Source organism: Brachyistius frenatus, unplaced genomic scaffold (genome assembly GCF_029030835.1).
Source record: "Brachyistius frenatus isolate BFR_SWC_R1_liver_20210118 unplaced genomic scaffold, ASM2903083v1 Contig_17, whole genome shotgun sequence".
Taxonomy (NCBI): Eukaryota; Metazoa; Chordata; class Actinopteri; family Embiotocidae; genus Brachyistius; species Brachyistius frenatus.
The window spans coordinates 2,923,657-2,948,544 of record NW_027210616.1 but is presented as its reverse complement, the minus strand read 5'-3'; the positions used below and the strand labels follow the sequence as shown (position 1 = coordinate 2,948,544).

Genomic DNA, 24,888 nt, shown 5'->3' with positions numbered 1-24,888 from the left:
ATTGAATCACTTGTTACCAAGGAGATCTGCCAGACTGACTGAGATCCTGAGGACAATGGTTAAATGGAAAACCAGGCTCTTTTTTTTATTTATTTATTTGTCTGTGGGGGGAAAAAAGACTAAATTGAGGACATTGCTGGTTAACTGGTTTTACAATGATATATATATATATATAGCCTTTTTACATGTTCAGCTCATCCTGGTGGTTTTTTCTTTATTTCAATTTCTAATAAACCAGTAAGAGAAAATTACAGATTTGATACAATGAAAAATATAGAAACAGGTTTGCGATTCCACTATGTATGAGTACAACCTGCTGAACCGCACTTGCACATTCACAACAAAAGAGGAAAAGAGGATGGGAGGGGGTCGGTGACAAGCTCCAGCGGGGGGAGGAGAACGGGGGGGGGGAGAGATTTCAGTGCAGGTGTCCTTGTTTTTTCTGACACCTCGGAGACAGGACCCGACCGTAAGTAGCCTAAGACTGTTGAGGAGGAATCCAAGCTTATCAAAATAATAACTGTCTGATCTGCCATGAAATCCGAAAAAAAAAAAAAAAAAAAGCAGCAACGGGAAGATATGCTCGTCTGGATGAGAGACCCCCGCTGGGTGAAGACACGCAGCGTATGTTAGCTGAGCCGTGAAAGCTCGCTGCCATTGACTGGTGCTGAGGCTGAAATGGGAGCAAAACGATGAAAACCGAGCGCTGGGGGAGTGAGCATCCTCAAGCATCGCATCACTGATCATTTCAAGGTATTATCCATCAATTACAGATTAGCAATCTGCGATATTCGCCACTGTCTGGACATTCGCAGTCGATGCCGTCGGCTTGAAAGGTGGCATTTAGTGTCGCCAAATTCCATTTTCCATTCTGCAGATGTGGGCTGCGAAGAAGGAGAAAGGCCTGTTCGCTGGGTGAAACGTTCAGGGATTAATGACTGATCACGATGAGCAGCGAGTCCGTGTTGACAATCTCCAGCTACTCGTGGATGAGTCTCCTGGACTATTCCCCCCCCCCCCCCCCGTGTTATGGATGCTATGTCGTGTCAGATGAGAACAATGTGAGATGCATGTTGAATTTTGCACCTGAAATCCACTGAACAAGGAGCAGCAGCCACAACAGCTTGTTGTCCCCACAGCCTGAGAAAAGCAAATACATGGGAATGACCTGACTTTATGTCAACACTCTGCTGTATGTCAGATGTCAGATGAACAATGTCCAGTACTCGGGAGCCCAGTATTGGCATAAATTTCACTGATGTTCCCCGGGAGCTGGGTCTCACCGGCTCCAGCCAGGACCCTGGAGTCTGGTCCTCCACTGCTAACAGCGTGGTGAAGATCGTGCTCATCTCTCTGATTGTGTGCGTGTCCCTGTTTGGGAATGTGGTCGTCCTGCTGGTGTTCCAGAGGAAGCCTCAGCTCCTTCACGTGGCCAACCGCTTCGTCCTCAACCTTCTCTTGGCGGACCTACTCCAGACCGTATTAGTAATGCCCTTCGCCATCGCAGCCACCGTGCCAGGTGTGTGGCCCCTGGATGCTCGGCTGTGCCAGGCTCTGGTGGTGCTCATGCACCTTTTTGCGTTTGCCGGGGTCAACACCATTATAGTTGTTTCTGTGGATCGCTACCTGGCCATTATCCACCCTCTGTCTTATCCCACCCGCATGACCCCTCACTTGGGCACCAACCTGATCATCTGCACTTGGGTGCTCAGTTTCCTGCAGAGCACACCTCCTCTCTACGGCTGGGGGGCCATTGACTTTGACCGCCATTACAATGTCTGCTCGGTGGTGTGGTCCTCCAGTCTTTCCTACTCCACTGTGGTGTCCACCTTTTCTTTCTGGCTGCCTGTGCTCATCATGCTTGGATGTTACTGGATGGTGTTCAGAGCAGCCCGGAGGCAGAACGCTCTTGTGCATCCTGTACAGACCCAATCCTACTCCCAGCCCTGCCCGCAGGACTTCCAGGGGGCTAGCAGTCCACAGCGGCAGTCCCAGCCCCAGCAGGCCAGCTCACCCGAGGGCCCCTACTCAGCCAGACGATACCCTGTTCGAGTCAGACACAGACGTTTCCACTACCACTGCAAGGCAGCTCGAGTAGTTTTTGTGATCATGGCTTCATATATCTTCAGCATGGGTCCTTACAGCATTCTGAATACTATATCTATGAGCACCAGAGCAGCTGTACCTCAATGGTTATCCTCCCTTGCCCTTGTACTTTTCTTTTTACAGTGCTGCCTACACCCTTACATTTATGGCTACATGCACCGCAGTGTGAGGAAAGAGTTCCTGGCTTTGCTCTGTGGGCTGTTCTGCAAGCAGGGCCGTCCCAACCAGAGCTCTGCTGTGGAGAGCTGCTTCACCACGACCGAGGGACGCTCCGGTCCCCACCCTCACCTGCCCAGCCTGGCTGCTCGGGTCTACCCCCTGCGGACTTGGGAAGAGTGCACAACATCTTCCTCTCCCACTTTTGAGAGGAAGTCAAGGGACAGTCGAAAAGAGACCACCTCCACCAGTGCCAGCTCTGAGAGGGAGCTCACAGTCCACAGCAAACGAAGCACATAAACTGCCTCGAGCTCTCGTTGGATAGATCATATTGTCTCTTACTTGAAGAGTTTTGTCATGTGGTGTGTTCATATATAAACTAACCAGTTTGACAGCAGGATTATTAGGCCTAATTCTGTCATTAGGAACAGTGGTACTACCTACTTGATCACCAACATAATGAACTTTTACTATTTTGTCATAAGCTTGTTTAAATGATTAATGTGTGGTCAGTTATAGCTCATAGAAAAATACTTGGACCAGTCATTGTTGCATAATGAATGTATACTGGTTGTGGGAGGGAACAGACACGTTGTTTTTATATGTAAATACAGTGGTAGGAGTTACCACAATTGGCCTCGTACATCAGACTGTGTGCAGTTTTAAATATATGCTATTTCGTACTAGCTTTAAGACAGATTTTTAAATCAATGTAAATTCAAATTATTCAATCTAAACCTGGACTTCTGTCTAGGTAGAGATTACTATGGTGTTCTGACCACTTTGCTCTGATTAGGGGTCACGGATGTGTCCGATAAAGGCATCAGTCTGAAGAGTTTCGCACAATTTCACACTCTCCTTTAAACTATTTGTGTGTTAAATCACTTCAGTCCTGCCAAAGGCCGCAGGATTTACTGTGCTTGTGTGCAATCAAGCTTTGTTTGCAGTTTAAGAACTCAGGGTATTGCTTGTAGAAGAATCTGTAGTGCTCATCTTTGCTCTTGAATCACGTTGAGTAAGTGAAAATATGTGTGTTTACGTCCCTGTCGCAGTAACTCTCCTTAGTCTCAAAGCGCCTTTTGAACAAATAAGTAGAAAAAGTGATTCATTGTGCCTGTCAGTTACAAAACACACAAGTGTTGGTGACTCCCTTCCCCTAACGGGATGGCCAGATATACTGTTTGTCTTAGTCCTTTGTTTCATTTAACTAAAGCTCAACTGATGTGGACATTTTTGCCGCCTACTTCAATGTGCCACTATTTGGACTCAGTATTTGCTGCCTTTGTAATGTCAGCCTTTCTTTGAGGTAGTACAGCATATATGTGGAAAAAAACACAGTGCAGAGAGCAGGGTGTGATAAAAAAAATATATATAACCCCAGTGGTCTCTTTGCGCCAGTGTTTTAAGGTAAGCCGCATGCTGCAAGATCTTGTGTAACAGATTTCTTATGTTCCACTGAACACATGCAGATTTGTAAAGATACCTCCAGATACAGTATTTTTGATGGAAAAGCCACGGAGAGGATGCTTCCTCACGTAGGTGTTGTGTGCTTGCTGTGACTCATCTCAGAGAAAGGCAGTTCAGTGAGTTAAAAGAGTTCGATGGGTTCATCAAAATATTATGTGCAAAATTTGAAAAGTGTCTAATCGCCGTTTTGTCAAGTTTTTACACCTTTTGTGAAAAAAGAAAAAAAAATGGTTGGCAGAATTAGCCAGGGTGCTTCTGCTGTTTTATTATTATTATTGTAATTATTATTATTATTATTATTATTATTATTATAGGGACTGTAATAGTTTTCTTGGAACCAATCTATAACCTATCAGACCTGCAATGGACTTGGTCCTTGGTGTATTAACAGATCCCTGGAGAAATCCAAACTACAGTATTATAGTTGACAATCAAATTTGCATAATTTGAGTATCAGAGGCTCTGTGAAGAACAGTGTGTATTACAGTATGTCAGCAAATAAGTCCTTTAAAACTACATATTTTTGTGATTTCTATTGTGCTTTTGTATTTTCTGGTATCAGTATCCAACATCAAACACTGTCTGTTGTTTAATAAAAGTAAATTATATGTAATAAGTGTAAAAGTGTGACATTATATTTAAAACAGGGTTTTTCATACCAAAAAAAAAATGCTGAAGAGGATGTTCCCATCTTGTCCCTATCAACCAAAGCCTGGTTTAAGATATGAGCTGGATCTTAAAAAGAAAATACTTAACATGGAGTACGTGGAATCATATTTTTTTTGCATTTGACATTTGAGTAAGGAAATTAACAAAACTAATGAGATCTAAATTAGATGTTAGACTGTTCGTTTTTGGTTTTTTTCACCTTTAAAAAAAGCATGGCAGAGCACTTTTAAAAACCTTGCACAAATCAATTTATAAAAGCTAAAGTTTCACATTTGGAGATTTTTTTGAAATGTGTAGTTTCATAAAAAACATTTCATATTTTAAAAAGTCAGTACAAAAGAAATTAATGTAAATTGGTGAATATATATATTTTTATATATATATATATCCGTCTCTAGATATATACAATAACTGTGTGTCATCCTCTTACAATTTAAATTAAATATATGATCATAAGTGAGCAAAGAGTTTAAAATGGGACCAAGAATAACGCACTGCACTGCATTTGTCGGCATTTCATGGGAGTGTCAGAGGATTCCGTATCTCTATTCTTAAAACAGCATCACCACTAAGTGTTCTCATTTTGCTTGGTGTTAGGAAAACTAATAGTATGAGCTGAACACTGAATGCCATGGCCTCATGTCCAGATACAGACAGTGAGGAACATGGTAAATCAACACGTTATCTATTCAAGAGGCTCAAGGACAAAAACATGGCCTTCATTTTGAATTAATCGCATTTATTCATAAAAATTTTATCACCCTGGGTAATGACTCCACACTGCTTGAAGCAAAAGGCAGCAGTGTTTTATGTAGGAAACAGTCGAGCAAAGCACTTGTTAAAATCTAAAAGGGATCATCTCAACGGTGACTGCGTTTTGATGGACTAGGTGGGAATCTCTCTGGTGGCCAAAGAAATCCGGCATGCTATGAAGAGATCATCCTTAATGTGCAGCACACTGTAGCTGTAGCATATACGCGATCGGCCACTACGACCACCTGTCTCATATTGAAAGGTGCCCTCGTGCCTCCTCTGAAGGTGTCCTGCAGTATCGGGACACAAAAACGTTTGCAACAGATCTTTTAAGTCCGACTTGTTTTCACAGCACATCCCGAAGGTTCCCGATCAGTTTGCAATCTGGAGAATTTGGAGGCGGAGTCCACATTTTGAACTCTTTTGTCACGTTCCTCAAACCATTCCTGAACACATTTTTGCAGTGTGGCAGGGAGCTTTATCCTGCTAAAAGAGGCCAACGCAATCAGTGAATACTGTTTCCATGAAGCGGTGTACGTGGTCAGTAATGTTAAGGCAGGTTGCACTCGTCATAAGGTCCGCATGAATAGCAGAACCCGAGGGTTCCCGTGCAGCAGAACATGGCGCCGAGCATCACACCGCCTTCTGCCGGGTTTCCTTCTTCCAATAGTACATCCTGCAGCCATCTTTGTCCCCCGGGCAGACGACACACTGTGACACAAATGTGATTCATCCGGTCAGGCCGCCGTCTTCCATCGCTTCACTGTCCAGTTCTGATGCTCGTGGTGCCCAATACAGGGGCTTCTAAAGCAGTGGACCGGGGTCACCGTGAGCAGTCTGCGGGCCCCCGCAGCTCTTCTGTGGGATCACGGGGATACGTGCATCGGGGGAACCTGGAGCACCCATGACCATTTACACCCTTCGACAGGAGCCGTAGACCTTTTCACAACAGACATTGAGACCTGTCATTGTAGGGAAAGCACGGGTGTACTAATGATGGCTGCCTTCCACTCAGCGGCGGTCCTGCTCTTCTGCACTGTCAGCTCACCGTCATGACACGCTGGGGCACTTGATGAAGCTCGGCCATCGTTAACACACCCGCGTTATTTTATAAGTTATAATGCCTGCTGTGAAAAAAAAAAAAAAAAACCCGGCAACTGTAACCATGTAATCAATATTATTCGCTTCACCCGTGAGTGTTTTTAATGTTGGCTGATTGGTGTATAATACAGATGTGCTTCTTATCCTTTTGATTCTATGCAAACTTAAATATAGCAATTCAATTCAAGAGAATGGACATGTATGCAAGGTCAGTGTTTTATATAATTTCTGAACTACAATACAGGCTGATATTTAAGGAATTATAGCCCCAGTTTTACCTTAAAAACAAAAAGAAAACTCCTAAAGGTTTCATAATGGTGACAATCTTTAAGTAGTATTTGCTCTCTCTCTCTCTCTCTCTCTCTCTCTCTCTATACAGAATATGTACACACATTTTTTTTTCATCATTACAATACAGGTAATGAAAAACAAAACATTTAGCCATAAGGGAGTAGAAAAGCAAACTACAGAACATTTGACCTCCTTTAGAAAATTAACAAAAACATTTCAGCAAACAAACTGCTCACTATGACAATTAGATCATTGGAACCCACACTGATTTTCGAGGCGCCATTCAAAATATTACTGGTCAACAGTGAACACCAAATTATATATATTTTAATGAAGAAAATAGCAACAGAAGTTTAAAGCACAAAAGAGGACGGGCTCTGCTCTTCAGGGTTCTTTTCTATGACAAGTGATGGTTTCAGTTCAGGTCCACTCGGACCACTTTATCACAGTCAGCACTGAGGATTTCAGCGCTGCGACAGCAAGGAGTTAGTCCTTCCCCCAGTCCTCTAGTCCACTTTGACCACACTGTAGATCTTATTTACAAACCAGAAGCACGCGAAGAAGCCAATTGTACCTGAGAACAGAAGACAGGTTAGACAAATGGCTTAACAAATGTTATCACAAAAGCTTTTTACACAGATGCTAGCCCTCACGGAGCATCGAACCATTTCAAAAACCTTATAAAAGCTACGGTGCCGTTGGCTGCCTTTGCAACTCATGCGTGGTTCAAACCAGGAGACTGGACATTAATAAATGAAGCACAATAGAGATTTCAAACCACAAAGTTCTGGGGAGCAAACTAAATGCAATGTTTTACAGCCAGTTGGGTGTCACTGCACAGCCATATTTCCTCCACTAAAAGCTTGAAAAAAAAAAAAAAAAAAAAAAACTTTTGACATTTCATCTGGGTATAAAAGTCCTATCTGACTGCTCAATGGGGGCCACGCAGCCCAATCCCGAATTAAACGGTGATCAAAGTTGGGAGGAGGTGAAAAAGACAGACAACAAAATAAAAACCGAAAAAAGGGAAATGACAGAGATTAGGATTATTTAAATCAAAATTGGAAGCAAGGAGGGCAACTGATAATCTTTTCCTTGAATCCCTGGATTACTTCTGGGTGATAATCTTTTGACACGTCATCCCCCCCCGTACTACTTACAGCTCTGTCTTAAGATATTGTCAAACAGTGCTGCAGTGACAAACAGGGCTACAGTCGAACGTTTATCTGGCCTAATGACAGTATAACACCAGATAGTATGTCATCCTCTGACATCATGGTGAGCCGTGTATTTCTGGGCGACATCTAGACTAGGCGTGTATCCGCCTGTTATCTAGTACTTAATATTATCCTCATTCCACACACACCCCTTGTCTCATTTAAGTTGGTGTGTAAGAAAGCTTGACATGGCCACAGAAAGCTGTTACCATGTCAGCATGCGTCAGTCTTTGTCTCGTTTAACATGGAGACTAAAGAGACAACAATGCTCTATTCATCCTAGCTTTATGTAACGTGTGTGTGTGTGCGTGTGTGTGTGTGTGTGTGTGTGTGTGTGTGTGTGTGTGTGTGTGTGTGTGTGTGTGGTGCATACTGTAGATCTGCACAATCTTAGACACACAAAATAACTGTATTAACAAAGATGGTCAGGAATACGGAGCCTTATTATTATTATTATTCATTGGCAACGAGGGAATGTGGTTTGCTGTACATTTTGATCTACAGAACAAAAGAACAAAAAAGAGGAACTCCCTGATAAAAGTAGACGCCCGCTTGTCAAACAGCAAACCGCGGGCAGTAAGAATGACCCAAATAAGTCTGCAAAACTGGATCCGACCAACAGGGACTCGACTTTCATTTCCCAAAGTCTCTCTAATTTTCATCAAACTTCAAACAGACTCCAAAATGAAAGTTCAGATGGGACCTTTCCAAATAAATGCTCTTTAACTTCATTTGACACAAAGCTTCAGTTCTGCCAGTGTATAAATGAAAAGGCTAAGACTTGGCCTTTACTAAATGACAAGCAGGCAAGTGTTGCGCAATAGTGTGAATAGCTTCCTGGTCTATATTTCCTGGGAACAGGATCCTGAATCCTCCTTTCACCGTTTAAATGATGTAAGATGGCATTTCAGAAACACTGAACAAACAAAGCAAGCGACATTTACAAGCTACCCATCCCCTTCTGCCTCTGATGTACGATACGATACTGGAGCTCCTTCAACGGTCATACAAAATTAACAACGCAGTGCAGCTATATTGCAGATAAAGGATAATACGTGTATAGATGATCTCTTATTAAATCGATAACGGCACAACATGATGTATTTGACATTTGTCTGAACAAGTAGAAAATCACTATGGCTGCTAAAAGAGCTCAAATGTTACAAACTGAAGGCCTCACCTGTGAAGAGGAAGAAGATGAGGACCATGATCATCGTGTATCCAAAGTAGAGTATGGTGCTGGCCGCTCCGATTATTTGAAGCTTGGAGAAGAAGTAGTGCACAGCGTAGATGAACAGATAGACTGCCGTGAAGCCGCTGGTCAGGAAGGAACGCCACCACCAGTGGTAGTCCTTCACGCACGGAACAAAAGATATTATGTTAGGGTCCAAAGTCGGGACCAGATGGGAACTTAAGGCGAGACACTGCAAGCAAAAACATCGGGTTTTTTTTCTTTCCATAAACTGGTCAATTTTGCGATAGGTCTTAAGGTAAGAAAAATAAAAAGGTTTTGTTGGTGTATATTTGACTACACTTTGCCTATATGTGTCAACAGATATCTCCTATTTTACAAAAAGTTTGGATTTATAAAACATAAAATAAGGAATGACATATGAACAAACCCCTTTTTCGAAAAAAAAAACCCTCCAGGAATATAGATCGGGAAAACAATGGAAAGTTTGGCGTATGAAAGTGTTGCTGAAATGGAGATTTCAGGCTGAGTGAGAAAAAAAGTCCCGAAAAGAAAACGGCCTCTAATTTTACAATACCTCTTTAAACGCTGTTCTCCAAGTAGTCAATTTTTTTTCATAGTCCAAGTTCCACTTCAGTAGTACTTGCATACACCAAACCGTCCAGTTTTATTCCTATCCATATGCTGAAGGTTTTTACAGACGGCTTTTCTCACATATTATTTATGTTTATGTTCCTAAAAATATGGTAAAAATGTTTTCTTTTTTTTTTATGTCTGTTGACAATATTTTCTAATTTATGGAGTGGTAAAAAGAGATATCCATAATCTCCTCTTAAAACATTTGACTAAAATGTGTCAACAAAATGATACAAGAATAAATAAACCTGGCTTTATCCAGTTCAGATTTCTGTTCTGGAAATGTGTGCAAATTAGTTAATATTTAATTAGGTAATACCTCATTTGCATCTTAAAATATAAAAATCCAGAAAACATGTAATACAAAAAATATATATATATTTCCAATATAAGTAATCAACTGGGAAAATTTCATGGTAATATCTATTAATTTTTTTTTACCCAATTCACTCGTGTTGCTTTAAGTGTGATAAATGAGACTAAATTCAGGACTAAACATTCAGGTACCTCGGCACACAGGTGGAAGTAGCACAGCAGAATTGTGGCCTCAGAGCAGGTGATGAGCAGAATAATGAAAACCAGGAACAGGAACCCAAACATGTAGTACATCTGATGAGACCTGGAATACACACACTTCATATTAAAAGAAGCTACACGTGGACAAAAGATGAAATTCCTCCCTGCTGAAAAGACTGCAGAGGATTTCATAACAGGATTTACAGACCAGTCAGGAGAGACAGCATTCCTGTGTTCTTACCAAATGCTGTTGAGAATGAAGAAAAGCTGAATGAAAATGCAACCAAAGGGCAAGATTCCACCCATGACAATACCAGGGATGGGTTTAGTGAAGAAGGACTGCTCTGGAATTTGACGGGGGATTTGGTTTGTTCGCACTGGTTGCTCGATTGCCTGCACAGGGGCAGAAAAAACACAGATTAAAGGGTTACAAACACACCTCCAATCTACAATTCTTAAGTGAGGCAAATTAATAAACTTGGAAGCCTAACTCACAGGTTTCTTGAATCCAAAGTAGGCACCAATGAAGGTGAGGGGCACAGAGATTCCAAACCACAGGGCCAAGATGGCCACCAGGGTACCGAAGGGGATTGCTGCTGAGGACCCCTCCACCCAAAGGATCAGGTTCATCAAGAAGAAGTCTGCGAATACGATACTAGAGACGAGACGAAAGACAACGAGAGAGTCAAAACAGCAGCATGCAGCGCTAAAGAGGGGGCATTTGCCGGGTCAATGCAGCACTGAAGGACAGAAATCCAGTACAAATATGAGACAAATGAACAGCAGCTCAGCAAATGTGGCGAGTAAACATACCCCGGGCACAAGAGAGCTGTCAGCAGGACATTTGTCTTCCACTTTTCACCTCCAAAAGCTGAGAACGGAAACAGAGAAGAATGCGATCGTGATAGGAACAGTCACACTGACCGTGTGCCGTAAGTTTGTAAATACGACGTCATCACTGGACTCTTACTTTTGTAAAGACGGGCAGACACGTAGCCGGCGGGTGTGCCCAGCAGAACCCAGAGTACCACGGAGCACGTCATGAGAGCCCCTCTGTTGGCCGGTGACAGGAAACCGAGACAGGCCAGGACTACAGAAGAGAAACTGGCATCAGTGCTCTCATTCCGATACATCAGCTCCATGGAAATGAAGTGCTGAAATACCAATGCACAAACAGCTGCTGACGCTACTCCTATCTGCTGTCCAAAAACCTCAGCTGCACACAACAAGCTACGGTCAGCTCGACTGTGTCTTCTTTCTAAATCTTCTTGGTGGACAATGTAGCTCACTGTATTTCAAAGGCTCCTGTAGATTAAAACCTCAACCTCGTTCTTTACTCCTGGAAATATTAGTATTGCATTGAATTTGATCGTATTTCATTTCATTATATTTTGAAAACCGTTTTGAGTTTGAGTTGTCATATTTTGACATGAAGTGTCCTCTGGCCCAGCTGGCTATAATGATGTCCATGTTGTATTTTGGTGGATAACAAGCTGAACCTGCATCATCTTGAAAGTGGGAGATACCCTCTGGTATGTCATTTCAGTTTTACCACATACTATGTTTTAACATTCAAAACATTCAACTGGCTGATATCAACCGAATATTCGCATTTTCGGTTAACAACATTTGTTTAAAGGACCAGTGTGCAGGATTTAGTGGGAGCTATGGACGGAAAGGAAATCTAATCATAATTATGTTTTCATTTGCTTCTAATCACCAGAAACTAAGAATCTTTTTTTTTTTTTCTTTCTTTCTCCCATCAGCTTAGAATGATCGCTATATATCACAGTCCACTGAGAAATAATCCTTACACAGCGTAATGAAGGTCATGATGAAGATCTGCGTGCCCTGTCCGAGGAACACAGAGAGCAACATCCCTTTCCTGGGGGGCCGGAAAACATCGCCGTGCACCTGCTTCCACCCCGACTCCTCCTGAGCGTCCTCCTGGGAAGGGAGAAGGCACAGCGCAACAATGAAGTGTGGTGCTTACCTTGATGACGGAAGTTAAAGGTTTGCCAACCACCAATCAGTGAATGCTATCTCACAATGTCACACGTGCTCTCAACAGCCAAATAAGGTGAATAGTCAAGACTTCTTTTTCCAAAAGCTGTAAAATGTGGTGTGGAATAAAAACACCCAAGTCAAATCTTAAGTACAAGTTCCTTTATCAAACCTTGGAATTTAGCTTCTCGTTAAAACAAATATCCACACCATATTCTACACACCCAAACACCTGATTTAGTTACCAAAAAAAGTTTTGTTCAAAACAGCTTCGTATAAGCTTACATAAAGTAGAGAGGATTTTTCCTTGGCCAACGGAATCTTTATCAAGTCTCCCTGTGAAACAAAATGTTTATAATTTTGGGTAGTGTCCACTCAACGTGCTGGGGGGTATTTCATACTGCACAATTAAAGCACTAGGCAGGTAAGTGTGATGAAGGTGACCAGCAGAATCTCTCTTACTGCCGGGTGAAAACCTCAACATCCAAATGTTTCAGCTAAAATTGAATAATTTTATTGTCCACTGGGGGACGACGTTTTTTGTTTACCCACAGATTAAAGTGACCTTTTAGGCCCCAATAACATGAACTCAATAATATATGGGCTAAAAACCAGGCAGCTCTTCAAAATGAACATGAAGCTTTTGGCTTGAAAATATGAGGTTTTCACAGTCGTGCTGATACTTTGAATATTCATTTGCATGGTGGAAATGTTGTGCCCAGCTGTGCACACATGGGACAAATTCTAATTAGACTGAATTTGTACCTGTTGAAATATAATCTGTTTTTGGCTCATTCTAACAACGGCCCTTCACATGTGTGCCAGTGCTTCATTTACACATCTGGATCCGCTCCAGCTGAGAGAGAAAGCTGATCAATGCTGTTACCTGGTCCACCTGGTTGTATCGGGCAATGTCCTTGTGTAGGGTTCTCAGCATGATCATGGCAACCATCCCAGAAAGAAAGAGGACAATGACCAAGGAGTTCATGATGCTGAAATAAGACGAGACACATTCCAACATCAACTAACAAGCACCAACAGCCAGAGAGTTTCAGGGAGAGTATTTCTCTGGTGCACAATGTAAACAAATATATTCAGACCTAAACCACTGGATGTTGGTGTGAGGCATTGAGACCAGGATGTAGTCCCACCGAGAGGCCCACTTGATAGAATTGTTTTCCTGCAAAAGAGAATGTCACGCGCATGACGGTATTTTTCTCGTTCGAACAGTTATATAGTTCTTCAGGTGGTATTGTTTGGAAGCCTACCTCAAATGTGACAGAGTAGGTGTAAACTACCGACACATCACTGTCAAACAGTCCAGGGACCTCCATCGGGCTTCCTCCTTCACAGTTTGGGTTTTTCTCATCTGTTTGTTTGATACTGTTGAGCACAAAACGCCAAACTCCTCCGCGTCAGATTATTATTGAACCTGATATCGGTTTCGGACGGTCTGTTGTCATTCAAATGTTGAGGTAGATCAGATCAAAATATGGTGGCATCATATATATCCATCTACTACCAAACAACATTTACCTCTTTGGCTCCAGAGTTGCGGCAACCAGCCGAGCTCCTTTCCATCCTTCTGTTGTTCCGCTGTGGTAAGTGATCCTGATGTCCACGTGGTTGAAGACGTAAAAGGTGTTTTTCTTGTTGAACTCAGACTAAATTAAAAAAAAATTAAAAAAAGGTTGTAAAATGATTATTTAATATGACTTGCAACTTCACCTTTATCATACATATTTAAATTCTATTTTGTATCTTTTGGGCCTGGTCCCCTAAAATCTGATCATCTCGTATCTTTGGTGACAATAATGACTTTGTTTCAATCGGATAGAAATCCTATATACTGGTTAAATATTCCCACAAAAATTGACATTATTATTAAACTTACACACACAGAATAAGGTGGAGTTATTATATAACGATATCTTTCTCAGACAGCACCGACAAATTCAAAGATGCCGGTCAACTAGAGTTGCACCATTATGTCATTTCAGGGCCGATGATATCTAATCTTACAAATGCCAAAATGTGAAAAAAAAAATTCCTATTCTTAAATTGACCAGTGTTTAGAGAGAAAAATTACAGCAATTTAATGATTTAATGTAACTTTGTTAGAACCATGTTGTTGGTTTTAATATATAGACTAATTCCTGACAAGACCTCATCTCCAAACTGACATGTAATTACCGGCTACAAAAAACCATAACTACAAAACACTGTTTGATTACTTTATGGCCACATAAAACTCCTGACCTAATAAATTGGTTAACAGCCCTGTGGCTTCACCGATCCTGAAGGGATTCACTGTTCGACAGGTGCTGCTGGTCGGTCTCGGCCTCAAAGTCGACACAAATTCAGCAAAGATTAAGATTATTACCTCATTAGGCTCCATTGTTACGTATAAACAGCCTTTCACGCACAATATCCACGAGTGAATTGTGTATTGTGTAGGGGATGCACTGGTGCCTGGCAACAGTACGCATGCAGCTAGTTCATAGCGATTCACTGTTAGCACCCAAAGACATTCCTGCTAAAAAATTTCAGCTTCAATCATAAGAATAACAACAATGTAATGTATTTGCTTACTGGCCACTGATATATGATGCATCTCTATGAGTAACTTGATAAATGAAATTGACAACCATTTCACATGCCGAGGACCAATTCCTGTAGGTGAAACGTAGCATGTGAAGGGGAGTACAGACTCAAAGACGGATATCCCAACTCACATTAATAACACAGGCATCCTTTGCTCTGCCGTCTGTTGTGACAAGGCATCCAATGGGGAAGCCCGGGTTGCAGTACTTCTGACCATCTTCCACGTCATAGCACCATGTTACCGGCATGTTGTCAATGATCCTAAAAAAAAAAAAACTGGTTACCTTCAAACTACTAAGAACTCATCTGTAAAGAACTAGAGTCCAGTCTTCTACGAACCAGTGGTGCTGGTAGTTCAGCTGCATTCCCATCTTGAGAAAATCCAGTTTGGTTATGTCCTCCTGTTTGCCTTTCGTATAGGTCTTTGTGCACACTGCCTTGCATTTAACATCTTGTTTAAAGTTGAACTGTAAAAAGTAAACGAGAGTCATGCTGTATCACGAGACCACAATTAACAAACAGAGCTCATTGGGAAGATTAAATAACCACCACAAAGATTTTTTTGTTTGTTTACAGACCTTGTATGGTGAGGACTCGATTCGTTCACCAAACAGCACCTGCCCAAGGTTCTCAGATGGCCTCCTTTCCTTGGCGTCTTTGCAAAAGTCAAACCTTTTAAGACATTTTCAGATTGTCATACGTAATGAAAAGACGATACAGAGCATGAAAAAAAAAAACAACAAAAAAAACACATATATCCAGACATTACACAAATGGCATCAGGAATAGACTAAATATACTCACACGTCATATTCATAAGGCAGAACTGATTCCACCGAGTCCAAGCGATTGACAAACAGCTGGATCACTTTCTGCAAAGAAGAAGAAGAAAAAAAAACAACAGAGTTTTTATTCAGTCTATAGTTTATATATGTATAGCAAAAAAATTCCTCACAAGCCAATCAAGTTGCCCATGTTTCGAGCCCATTCATTCACATGATGTGTACATAAGGAGTAAATAACTCAATTGTGACTAAAGAGTAAATTGTGTGTATGTATATATATATACATATACATATATATATATATATATATATATATATATAAAAAAAAAATTACTTTCAAAACCACACAAGAAATACACATATTCCCTTGGCAATTGCAGCGAGTGCCAACAAAGCCATTTGCAATATATCAGAATATGATGGCAGTGCCTCGGTTCCAGGTAATAGCCGGGGCCTCGGACAAGACCTGCTAGCTAGCGAGCCTACGGGGGATAAAGGAGCGACACAAATATCCCAATTCCAATTTCCGCAACAACAACAACAAAATCCATTATACCAGACACGATTTGTGAATCTTGTTCGCGATCCTTACCTGGCAATCTTCGACACCTTTTCCGTCTTCACAAAAACTCACCGGGGCTAAACCCGGAAGATAAAACGCCGAGCACGAACAGAGATACGAGACGAGCGAGTAAACCAGCACAAACCCGAAGTGTATCCGCTTCTTCATTTTAACGCGGACCCGGTTTCCTCGAAGCTTTTCTTTAACTATCGCAGAGGACGACGCTCCTTCTTCTGACGGAAGGTAATGTCTGCTGGCTGTGGGAGGTTCGCTAACCGCGAGGAGAGTAGCGACCGAGCTGGACCGTCTGGAGAAACCAGCGCGTCGGTGACGTCCACCTACTGTCAAGCTATGCGGAAGTCATGATGTTATCGCCGGAAATTTAAAAAAAAAAACTTCGAAATAAAATGCGTGCGATCAGTAATCTGTTTAGTACGCAGAATTTGTGAGTTTTTAAACCGGTGTAGATGTACTGGTGATATATTTTTGCAGGATCATTTTGTATAAATGTATGTTATGAGGAAGATTATAAACTTGTGTTACGTGTTCAAACTGTGCATGGTTTTAATTTGAAAGGATAATAATCGGTAGTCAAATTCTATTGACACCGTGGAGGTAAGACTGACGTTGCTTATTGATAGCGCCGTCGACGTCGTTGTTCCCTTTATGAGGACAAAACCTTGTTTTACCTGCACACACAAGTTAGAAAACATTCTTTAAGAAAAATGTGCTTGTGGAAATACTTGGTGGTGTTACAAAATATAAGATACAAGAGAAAGGAGAGGATAAAAAAATATGGAGAAATTAAATTTAGATTATTTGATTAAGTTTCGAGATCATGTAAATGATAACCGGCTTGACTAGAAAAACAAGAACAGGTGTGCAGCAAGTAGTTAATGTTACAGACGTTTGCAGAAGTGCAGAACAATGCCCTTCAGGTCATCAAACTATTAATATTATTGTGATCTCAACTGTTATAAAAGGTAGACCCACTGAAAAAAACAAACACATATATCATATTTTGTAATACTCTGAAATGGATGATTGGTGGAAATGACTATATTTGGGACCTTTTCTGTTTTCTTTTGAAAGTCCTTGCATCTTTTCTGTTCTTTACATGTTTAAAAAGGTGCCATACCGTTTGAGTTCAACAACAAATTGATTGAGGAAAATAGTTGATCTTGTTATTCACTCCATGAAACACAAAATATAACATTACATACAATACATTAATCTGTAGTCTTCATTATTAACATTTGATCTGTTTACAAGTTTTTCATATATGTCCAAAGTACATTTAAATATTCACATTGTAAAAAAATAAGTGAAATATAAGTTTTCTGAGTTGCAAAAAAAAAAAAGTATAATTAAAACTGCAAGCAGTGATATGGGGGCCCTTGAAGCTTCACGTCTGGGATCCAGTGGGTCGGGGCCGCCGGCTCCCCGACGTGCAGCACGCGAGGGTCGGCATATTCCAGCTTTCAGTTTTATTTTTTTTCTCAATCTTGTTCCTTATTCATCTTCTTTTTTTTTTTTTTTTTTAAATGCTTTTTTTGGCAGCTTTAACATCTTCAAAAACTCATGAAAGTTGGTGCCTGACGCATGTTTCATGAGGTTTGGAGCATTGTTTGACCTTAAACATCAACTTCCTGTGTCACGGCGAAACATCAAACTTAGCTGCATCGCCCTGGCTATACTATATGCTATATACTCTATACTTTATACTATATACTCTACACTATATACAAAAAATAATTTTGGGTCACTTTTTGGACGACATTAGTATGACTTTTCTTTGAATATTTTGGACAACATACTTTGGATATTTTAGATGACTTTTTGGAGTATGACTTTTTTCTGAAAGTTTTGCATACACTACACATTACAGGAAGATATTTAATATCACTGCAGACGCTCTTGAAAACACATATATCTACTATCCAAAGAATGTCTGCGGCAATTTTGGTCGCATTTGAATGAATATTTATGGACAGGTTGCAGTGAGCCAAAGATTTGTCACAATGCTTTCTAAATTCTTGGTGGTGCAGTGTTTAGCACTGCTGCCTCTCACTCAGGTTTCGGGGTTCAACTCTCTCTTCTGATATGCCTTTTTTTTAAAAAAATCATAAATGGCCAATCATTATGACTTTTAAAAAAGATCATACTATGCCATACATAAAAGTCATACCACAGCAAAAAGTGACCTAAAAGTCATTTTTGGGTCACTTTTTGGACATGACTTTTATATCATATTTTGGACGACACGCTATAGTATGACTTTTGGATCACTTTTTGGCCGCCACACCACGGGCACACCGATCGACCAAAACGAAGTCTTATGATAACTTTTCATTCCAAACATATTAAGCGGGCACAGATTCAATTTCAAAGTCGACAAAATCTGAAGTTGGAGTTTGTTAAAGTACAACATGTGCCAATCGCCAAAAATGGCGACTAAACTCAAAATGGCGGACTTCCTGATGAGTTGACGTCATGGTGCAATGGAACTTTTTGTACGTTTAGGTTTGATACGCATTTCCACCAAATTTCGTGCATGTAGGTAAATGGAGCCGCGGGGGGGCATCTGTTTAGGGGGCGCTGGCGAGCCATTTGGCCACGCCCACTCACGACTTCACTAAAATAAAAACATTTTCGCCATAGGAAATGGATAAAGGATAGAGGATTAAAGCCTCCAAAAATGCAGTTGTTTACGGAGAATCATAATAATCGCTCGGTGCTCGGGCCCTAATAACGTATTGCTTTGAATTTGCTCACGCTGCGTCGGCTGGAGAGAATGGAATAATCTATTGTAATTCCCGTTTTGGACTGTAGGCGGCAGCGTTCAGCCTGAAGTCTTCTGGTCTGCCGAAAACGGAAGAGACGAAGAAGGAGCGAGGGGCGAGGGACGAGACGAACTGTTGTTAATCGTCATTGTAACTCCACATACCCGCGGTTTAGTGCAGTTTGGTCTGGGCTGGCTGCGCGTTTGCATGCTTCATATAATTTAGATCGTAATATTGTTCGATATCTGTCCATAGAAAGGTGTTGAAACTTGTGAAATATAGTCCTTTTTGTTGCCTTCTGGGATACTTGCTAGCTACCGCAAGACAAGTAACCGTTGGCACGTTTATCGCCATTTTGCGCATTCAACAGCCCAAGACTTTGGCCAGCAGCAAGGTAATCACAACAGAAATGCAATGAAGTACTTGTGCTTAATGCTCAAATCTCCCCTTACTCTAAAAGTCCCTTCTCTTTTTTTTTAAATTTATTTATTTATTTATTTTTTGCAATTAGTGGATATTGCGGCATGGCAGAGGCAGACCGACCGGGGAAGCTCTTCATCGGTGGGCTTAACACAGAGACCACCGAGAAGGCCCTGGAGCAGTACTTCAGCAAATATGGCAGGATCGTCGAAGGTGAGAAGGGAGCCAGCTCAGCCCGTGTTACCAGTTCGTAATGTTTCATGTGTCTTTGAAACCGTCCATTTTTTGTTTTTGTTTTTGTTTGTTTATTCGCGCCTTTTGTTCACGTCAAATGTGTATCCCTAACGTGTTAGTTGTTAAGGCATCGCAGCTTTTTGGAAACCGCGAATTACATACAGGGTTGGTTTTGAATCAATCTGTGCATTTACTCGAAAACGAAAAAAAAACCAAAACGATTTTAATAACAAACCTAAGCGCTAATGTACCACTTTTTACAATCTGTTGCCATTTTTCTGTTTCATCTACGAACTTTGTTGCACAGCGACCCGACCAGTTGTTTTTCTTTGAACCAGTGTTCATTTTCACTTCAACTTACCCTAAATCCTTTTTCGTCACTACACGTACTGCACAATAACCTCGTTAACTGTAAAAGTCTTGCAGCAGGAGACGTGAAAACCTTTGAACTGTGAACAGAACACATTAAAACAGAACAAAATTATTTTATGGCTCTCGGTTACAGTCGGGGGTAGTAACCAGTTCGCTGTTGTATAACTTAAACTGTTTTTGTACCCTTTGTACAAACATATGGATTTAACTCAATCGGTCACAGACCCAAGCCCGCTTCTCACCTTGTATTTCCTTATTCCAGTTCTTTTGATGAAGGATCGCGAAACAAACAAATCAAGAGGCTTCGCATTCGTTACGTTTGAAAGTCCTGCCGACGCCAAGGATGCAGCGCGCGAGATGAATGGAAAAGTAAATACAATCTTTCATAAGCCATAATTTGAAGAAGTCTGTCTTGAAATAGTGATTTTAATTGTAACTCTTCAACTACAGTCTCTTGACGGCAAGCCTATCAAAGTGGAACAAGCTACAAAGCCCCAGTTTGAAAGTGCTGGCCGACGAGGACCTCCACCCATGCACTCCCGCAGCCGTGGTCCACCCAGAGGGCCCCGTGGTTCCAGAGGAGGCCCTGGTGGCATGAGAGGCCCCCCATCCAGAGGTAAGTTAACAACTTGCTTTGGTCAGTTGAATTAGTAAAATTATACAATGTGTTTAAAATAATATCTTTTGAGTTCAATGTGCCAATATCTCCGTTTCTTGTCTGTGAAAAGACTACTACGATAATACAGGGAATGGAGAACCCTTCTTTAAAGGGATGTCATCCAGAGGACCCCCTCCGATGAAGCGAGGGCCCCCAGTTCGAAATGGAGGCCCCCCACCTAAGAGGTCTGCCCTGTCTGGTCCCATGAGCAGACGTAAGTGTGTTTGTACAGAAGTCAATTAAAATATAGTCAGAGATGTGATAAGACAAGAGCAGGAGAATTTAAAAAACATTACTGTGAGGATATCTGTTGGTTTCCTGCACTGACTTCTCTGTAAACTTTAACAGCCTTCAGATTCAATTTATCTGATTCCCCTGCCTGTACCTCGATAGGCTACTCGTGTCTTATGGTTGTTTGGTGATTAATCAGCCAGTTTATCATCACGTTCCAGCCCCCATGTCAAGGGACAGGGATCCATATGGTCCACCCCCACCTCGCAGAGACTCCATGATGTCCAGGAGGGATGATTATCCTTCACCAAGAGATGAACATTACAGCTCAAAAGACAGGTATGACATGGTATATTTGGTCAAATTTCACCGTAGTGGTAAATTATTTGGACAAACCCAGGATTATGTACAGAATTTAAAACTAATAGAAATAAGTTAATGAATCCAGATTTATATCTCTACACTTCTTAAATCTGATGCTGGTATTCTTTTCTTGGTTTATAATATAACACAACAAAACTTGACATAATTATTCAGTTACTTTAGTGTAATAGAAAACTGAACTATAACTGTATCAATCTTGGGCAACAAATTTAATTATCAACTGAAATTTAATGTTACAATTTTGATCAGAATTTTAACTATCAACAAGTAAAACTATTTAACCCATTAACAAATGTGAACAGCTTTGCAGTTAATTGTTCTATGTTTTCACAGCTACTCCAGTCGGGATTATAATTCCAGGGACTCGAGAGACTATGGACCTCCTCCCAGAGATTACTCGTACAGAGAGTATTCTAATTCCACTTCCCGAGATGACTATGGCTCAATGTCAAGAGCGTACAGGTATGAGTGTGGTTTGATACAGAAGGTTAAGAACTGAGAACAGATCTCACCTGGTCATCAAATAACAGTTGCTCCCATCATGCAGTGACCGCGATGGTTATGGAGGAGGTCGGGAACCAAGAAACTATATGGACCGTCCCAGTGGTGGCTCCTACAGAGAGTCGTACGATGGTTACGGTAAGATACAACTCCATGAGTGTACTGACAATGGATAATCACTGTGGCGCAAAGAAGAGCTGCACAAATAACAATCAATTCATAGCATTGGCCAACGCCTCTTCCAGTCACAAGAAACAGTTTTTCACCTCTTCAGAAGAAACAACATTGCAGTTTTTTTTCCCTCTCTCTCTCTTCCTGGCCTGCAATCCAAGCTCCATATTTCCATGCTATTAGAAATATAGAACTATTGGCATCTAAACTGAAAAACAAAATTATGTCCAAACACTACAGCCATCTATTCCCACTCCCTATAATTGCCGCATTCATCAAGAAAATCAATGTGTGGCAATATCGCAGAATATTTTACGTGCCTCAGAAAGGAACCCCAAATAATCCTTGGAAACATCCGTTGACCAGTTTGCCTAGCAAAGCACTCCCTCAAGGAGTAACCTTCAAAAACCATCAAGACAACTCTGAAAACCTCGTCCTACACTTGGAGCTCTAAGAGGAAAAATGGCTACTCAAATCAATGGCATGCTGAAATGGGTAACACTGCCTAATTATTCCCTGTGCTTGGATTTAATTCTGCGCATATCAACTAAAGAATGATAAAATGGTGGAAAATTTAATCATGCCATCCATTAAATTTATTGTTCACAGAATTAATTCTATTGGCAAAAACTGAGCACATGACAGTGCAAGAAAATGTATAAATTGAACCTTGCCAATTACCTGAACCATTGACCCTGCAGGTAACTCTCGCAGCGCCCCACCTTCACGGGGTCCCCCACCATCCTATGGTGGGAGCAGTGGAGGCAGTCGTTACGATGACTATGGCAGCAGTTCCCGGGATGGCTATGGCAGTCGTGACAGTTACCCCAGCAGTCGGAGTGACACATATCCACCTAGCCGTGGTGAGCGAATGGGCAGGCAGGACAGGGGCCCGGCTCCCCCGGCCGAGAGAGGCTACCCTCCTCGTGACTCATACAGCAGCTCAAGCCGTGGAGGGCCACGCGGTGGCCGTGGTGGCAATCGAGCCGATAGGGGAATGGCTCGCAGCAGATACTGAACTGGACTTGGAAACCACCTTAAAGCAAACTTTAGGCTCCGTGAAAACGTGACTTGTTTTGGAAGAAATTTGACAAGACAAACTAGCCATGTCTAAATCTGTGGCTTATGAAGCTTAGCTTTGACCTGTATCCTCACTTTCCCAGTTTTTTATGTGTAAAAAAGTTATTTTTCGTGTTTCTTTTTTTTTTTTTTTAGTATTTCTCTTGCTCATGTCAAAGTACAGTTACCAAGTGAGTGTTAGTTTTTGTACATTCAGTGCTGTTGGAACCTGCAATGCCCTATAAGTATGGCTTTTCCTACTCCAATAAAGCTTTTAGTTGAACCTTGACCACTGCTCATCAATTTCCACAACAAGACCAGAGACCATAACATAAATGTTAAGTAACATGATCTCTGAAAAGCTTGAGTGAGTCTCTGCTCGTGCTCTAGAAATATCCGACTGACATGAGTTCTTAACACAAATGTGCTTCCACCTGGACGCTACTGTTTTCAAGGTTAGGCAAATGTCACTGTCAAAATGTTCCAATATAGTTTCCTTGGAAATGGATCCATCATCCTAGGGCCATTTGATGGCATGCAACGACAAAACCAAAGGCAACAACAACCAAATGCAACTCGACCGATAGTCAACTGCTGGTAAGCAAAGCAAACCTCTTTGTTTCTCATCTGTAAATGAGTTTCTCATTGTCCTGTATTGCAATCTCCACTCCAAGGGCGATATTCAAGACAACTTTTCCCTCAGGAGACTTAAAAGGAGGTCAACTGAAATGAGCCTTTTTCCATGTAGTCCGTTTTCTACATTCTAAAATTGTCAAAAGTGCAGCAACATCCCAAGAAGTTTCTTCCGTTTCCAGCAATGAAAGTTTTTAAAAGCCATTTTTCCAACTGATCCCTCAAAGCAGTGATCCTTTTTTTTTTTTTTTTCCCCCCAAACCAATCGTCAAACCTCAGTAACATGATTGGCAACAGTGCATTTTAACATTATGCATAATGATATCTATAATTTTTTCCCACTGGTAAACATATAAAAGCCATTTTTAAATTAAGAACCATTTGCTCAGTGTCAAAAAGTATCGAAACCTTTTCCACAAGCATGCCAATTCAAACAATGGAGACCTCTGGAAGAACACCATCGTCCTAACCGTCAAACTGGAAAACAATCACTGAAGCGAATTTGCTGTCGGACCAAGGGCTACGATTTCATTTTCAGATCCTTTATGAATACATAATTGACAAAAGGGCAAAATATTAACGTTATGTTCTCATTACAGGATGACCGTCCCTCCAAAGCCACTGCCCTTGAAACCTACCTGAATTATGTCCTCAAGTTGTTGGACCAACTCGACCACAGTGCACCAGCGTTGGTATGTCCAGCAGACGAACTGCGGTCCCATAACTACATATTGAAAAACCAAAGAGTTGGTGACATAAAAAAATAAATAAAAAAAATAAAAAACTACGGTGGAAGTTAATTCTCTACAAAATAATTTCATGTTTTGTATACAAAATGTAAAAAGGTGCATTTAAGTTGTTACAAATGACCCATGAGATTGTGCTTTAATGGATTTCTATTGCTGCAACGTTCAATTGTTGATATGTAATCAGTTGTTTGTCATGCTTGCTGTCTTTCAGGTGCTGGCGCAGCCTTCTGTTCAGAGTGCCGGCTGAATCTTGTCGAGTGGAGCGCATTCAAAGTTGAAAGAACGCAGTCTGAGGATTTGCTTAAATTCACAGTCCATTACGTTTTTAATAAAGACTTTGAAAGGAGCTTTGTTGTTGACTTGGTTTTATCTTGTCATGAAACAAGAATGCGTGAGTACAGTTCTGCCCTGAAGGTGTTTTAGATGTTTACGGTAATTGATGGGTCTGTGTTTGTAGTCGTTATCATTTTGTCCATTGAGCTTTTCAGTTTTAACCGGGATCATTTTTTTGAAGCTCTGTTGTTGTAATCATATTTCTTCTGTTGTAGATACATCAGTTCTGTCATCATTATGCATGCGCTGACAAAGCAATAGTCATACAGCTTCAATTGTGTCTGAAACACGCAGTATGACC

The 24,888-nt window shown here is 41.2% G+C and overlaps 3 protein-coding genes across 5 annotated transcripts; 2 read left to right on the top strand and 1 right to left on the bottom strand.

Annotated features, from left to right (window-relative positions):
- The first annotated feature begins 412 nt into the window (after positions 1-412).
- Positions 413-4,342, top strand: gpr101 (G protein-coupled receptor 101). The gene has a single exon (XM_069694331.1). The coding sequence runs from the start codon at positions 1,216-1,218 to the stop codon at positions 2,560-2,562; it is 1,347 nt and encodes a 448-aa protein (XP_069550432.1). The 5' UTR covers positions 413-1,215; the 3' UTR covers positions 2,563-4,342.
- A 1,977-nt stretch (positions 4,343-6,319) lies between these two features.
- tm9sf5 (transmembrane 9 superfamily protein member 5) lies at positions 6,320-16,379 on the bottom strand. 2 transcript variants are annotated; one of them, XM_069694328.1, is made up of 18 exons: positions 16,090-16,379; positions 15,517-15,584; positions 15,291-15,384; positions 15,052-15,179; positions 14,844-14,973; positions 13,645-13,772; positions 13,377-13,491; positions 13,209-13,288; positions 12,995-13,100; positions 12,394-12,444; positions 11,919-12,051; positions 11,075-11,194; positions 10,918-10,975; positions 10,600-10,759; positions 10,346-10,497; positions 10,096-10,207; positions 8,941-9,112; positions 6,320-7,117 (listed from the first exon to the last, which is right to left on the bottom strand). In XM_069694328.1, exons 1-18 carry the CDS (start codon positions 16,225-16,227, stop codon positions 7,050-7,052), a joined length of 2,013 nt encoding a protein of 670 aa, XP_069550429.1. In that variant the 5' UTR covers positions 16,228-16,379; the 3' UTR covers positions 6,320-7,049. The 2 variants fall into 2 exon arrangements, with proteins under 2 accessions (XP_069550429.1, XP_069550430.1); XM_069694329.1 differs by lacking the exon at positions 12,394-12,444 and having other exon boundaries at positions 16,090-16,377.
- Positions 16,380-18,943: 2,564 nt separating this feature from the next.
- rbmx (RNA binding motif protein X-linked) lies at positions 18,944-24,614 on the top strand. 2 transcript variants are annotated; one of them, XR_011310735.1, is made up of 10 exons: positions 18,944-19,236; positions 19,354-19,475; positions 20,131-20,237; positions 20,319-20,484; positions 20,597-20,740; positions 20,979-21,096; positions 21,475-21,603; positions 21,689-21,780; positions 24,105-24,197; positions 24,466-24,614. XR_011310735.1 is itself a non-coding variant. In XM_069694330.1 (9 exons), exons 2-9 carry the CDS (start codon positions 19,367-19,369, stop codon positions 22,829-22,831), a joined length of 1,182 nt encoding a protein of 393 aa, XP_069550431.1. In that variant the 5' UTR covers positions 18,944-19,236; positions 19,354-19,366; the 3' UTR covers positions 22,832-23,155. The 2 variants fall into 2 exon arrangements, 1 of the variants encoding a protein (XP_069550431.1); XM_069694330.1 differs by lacking the exons at positions 24,105-24,197; positions 24,466-24,614 and adding an exon at positions 22,515-23,155.
- Positions 24,615-24,888: the final 274 nt, after the last annotated feature.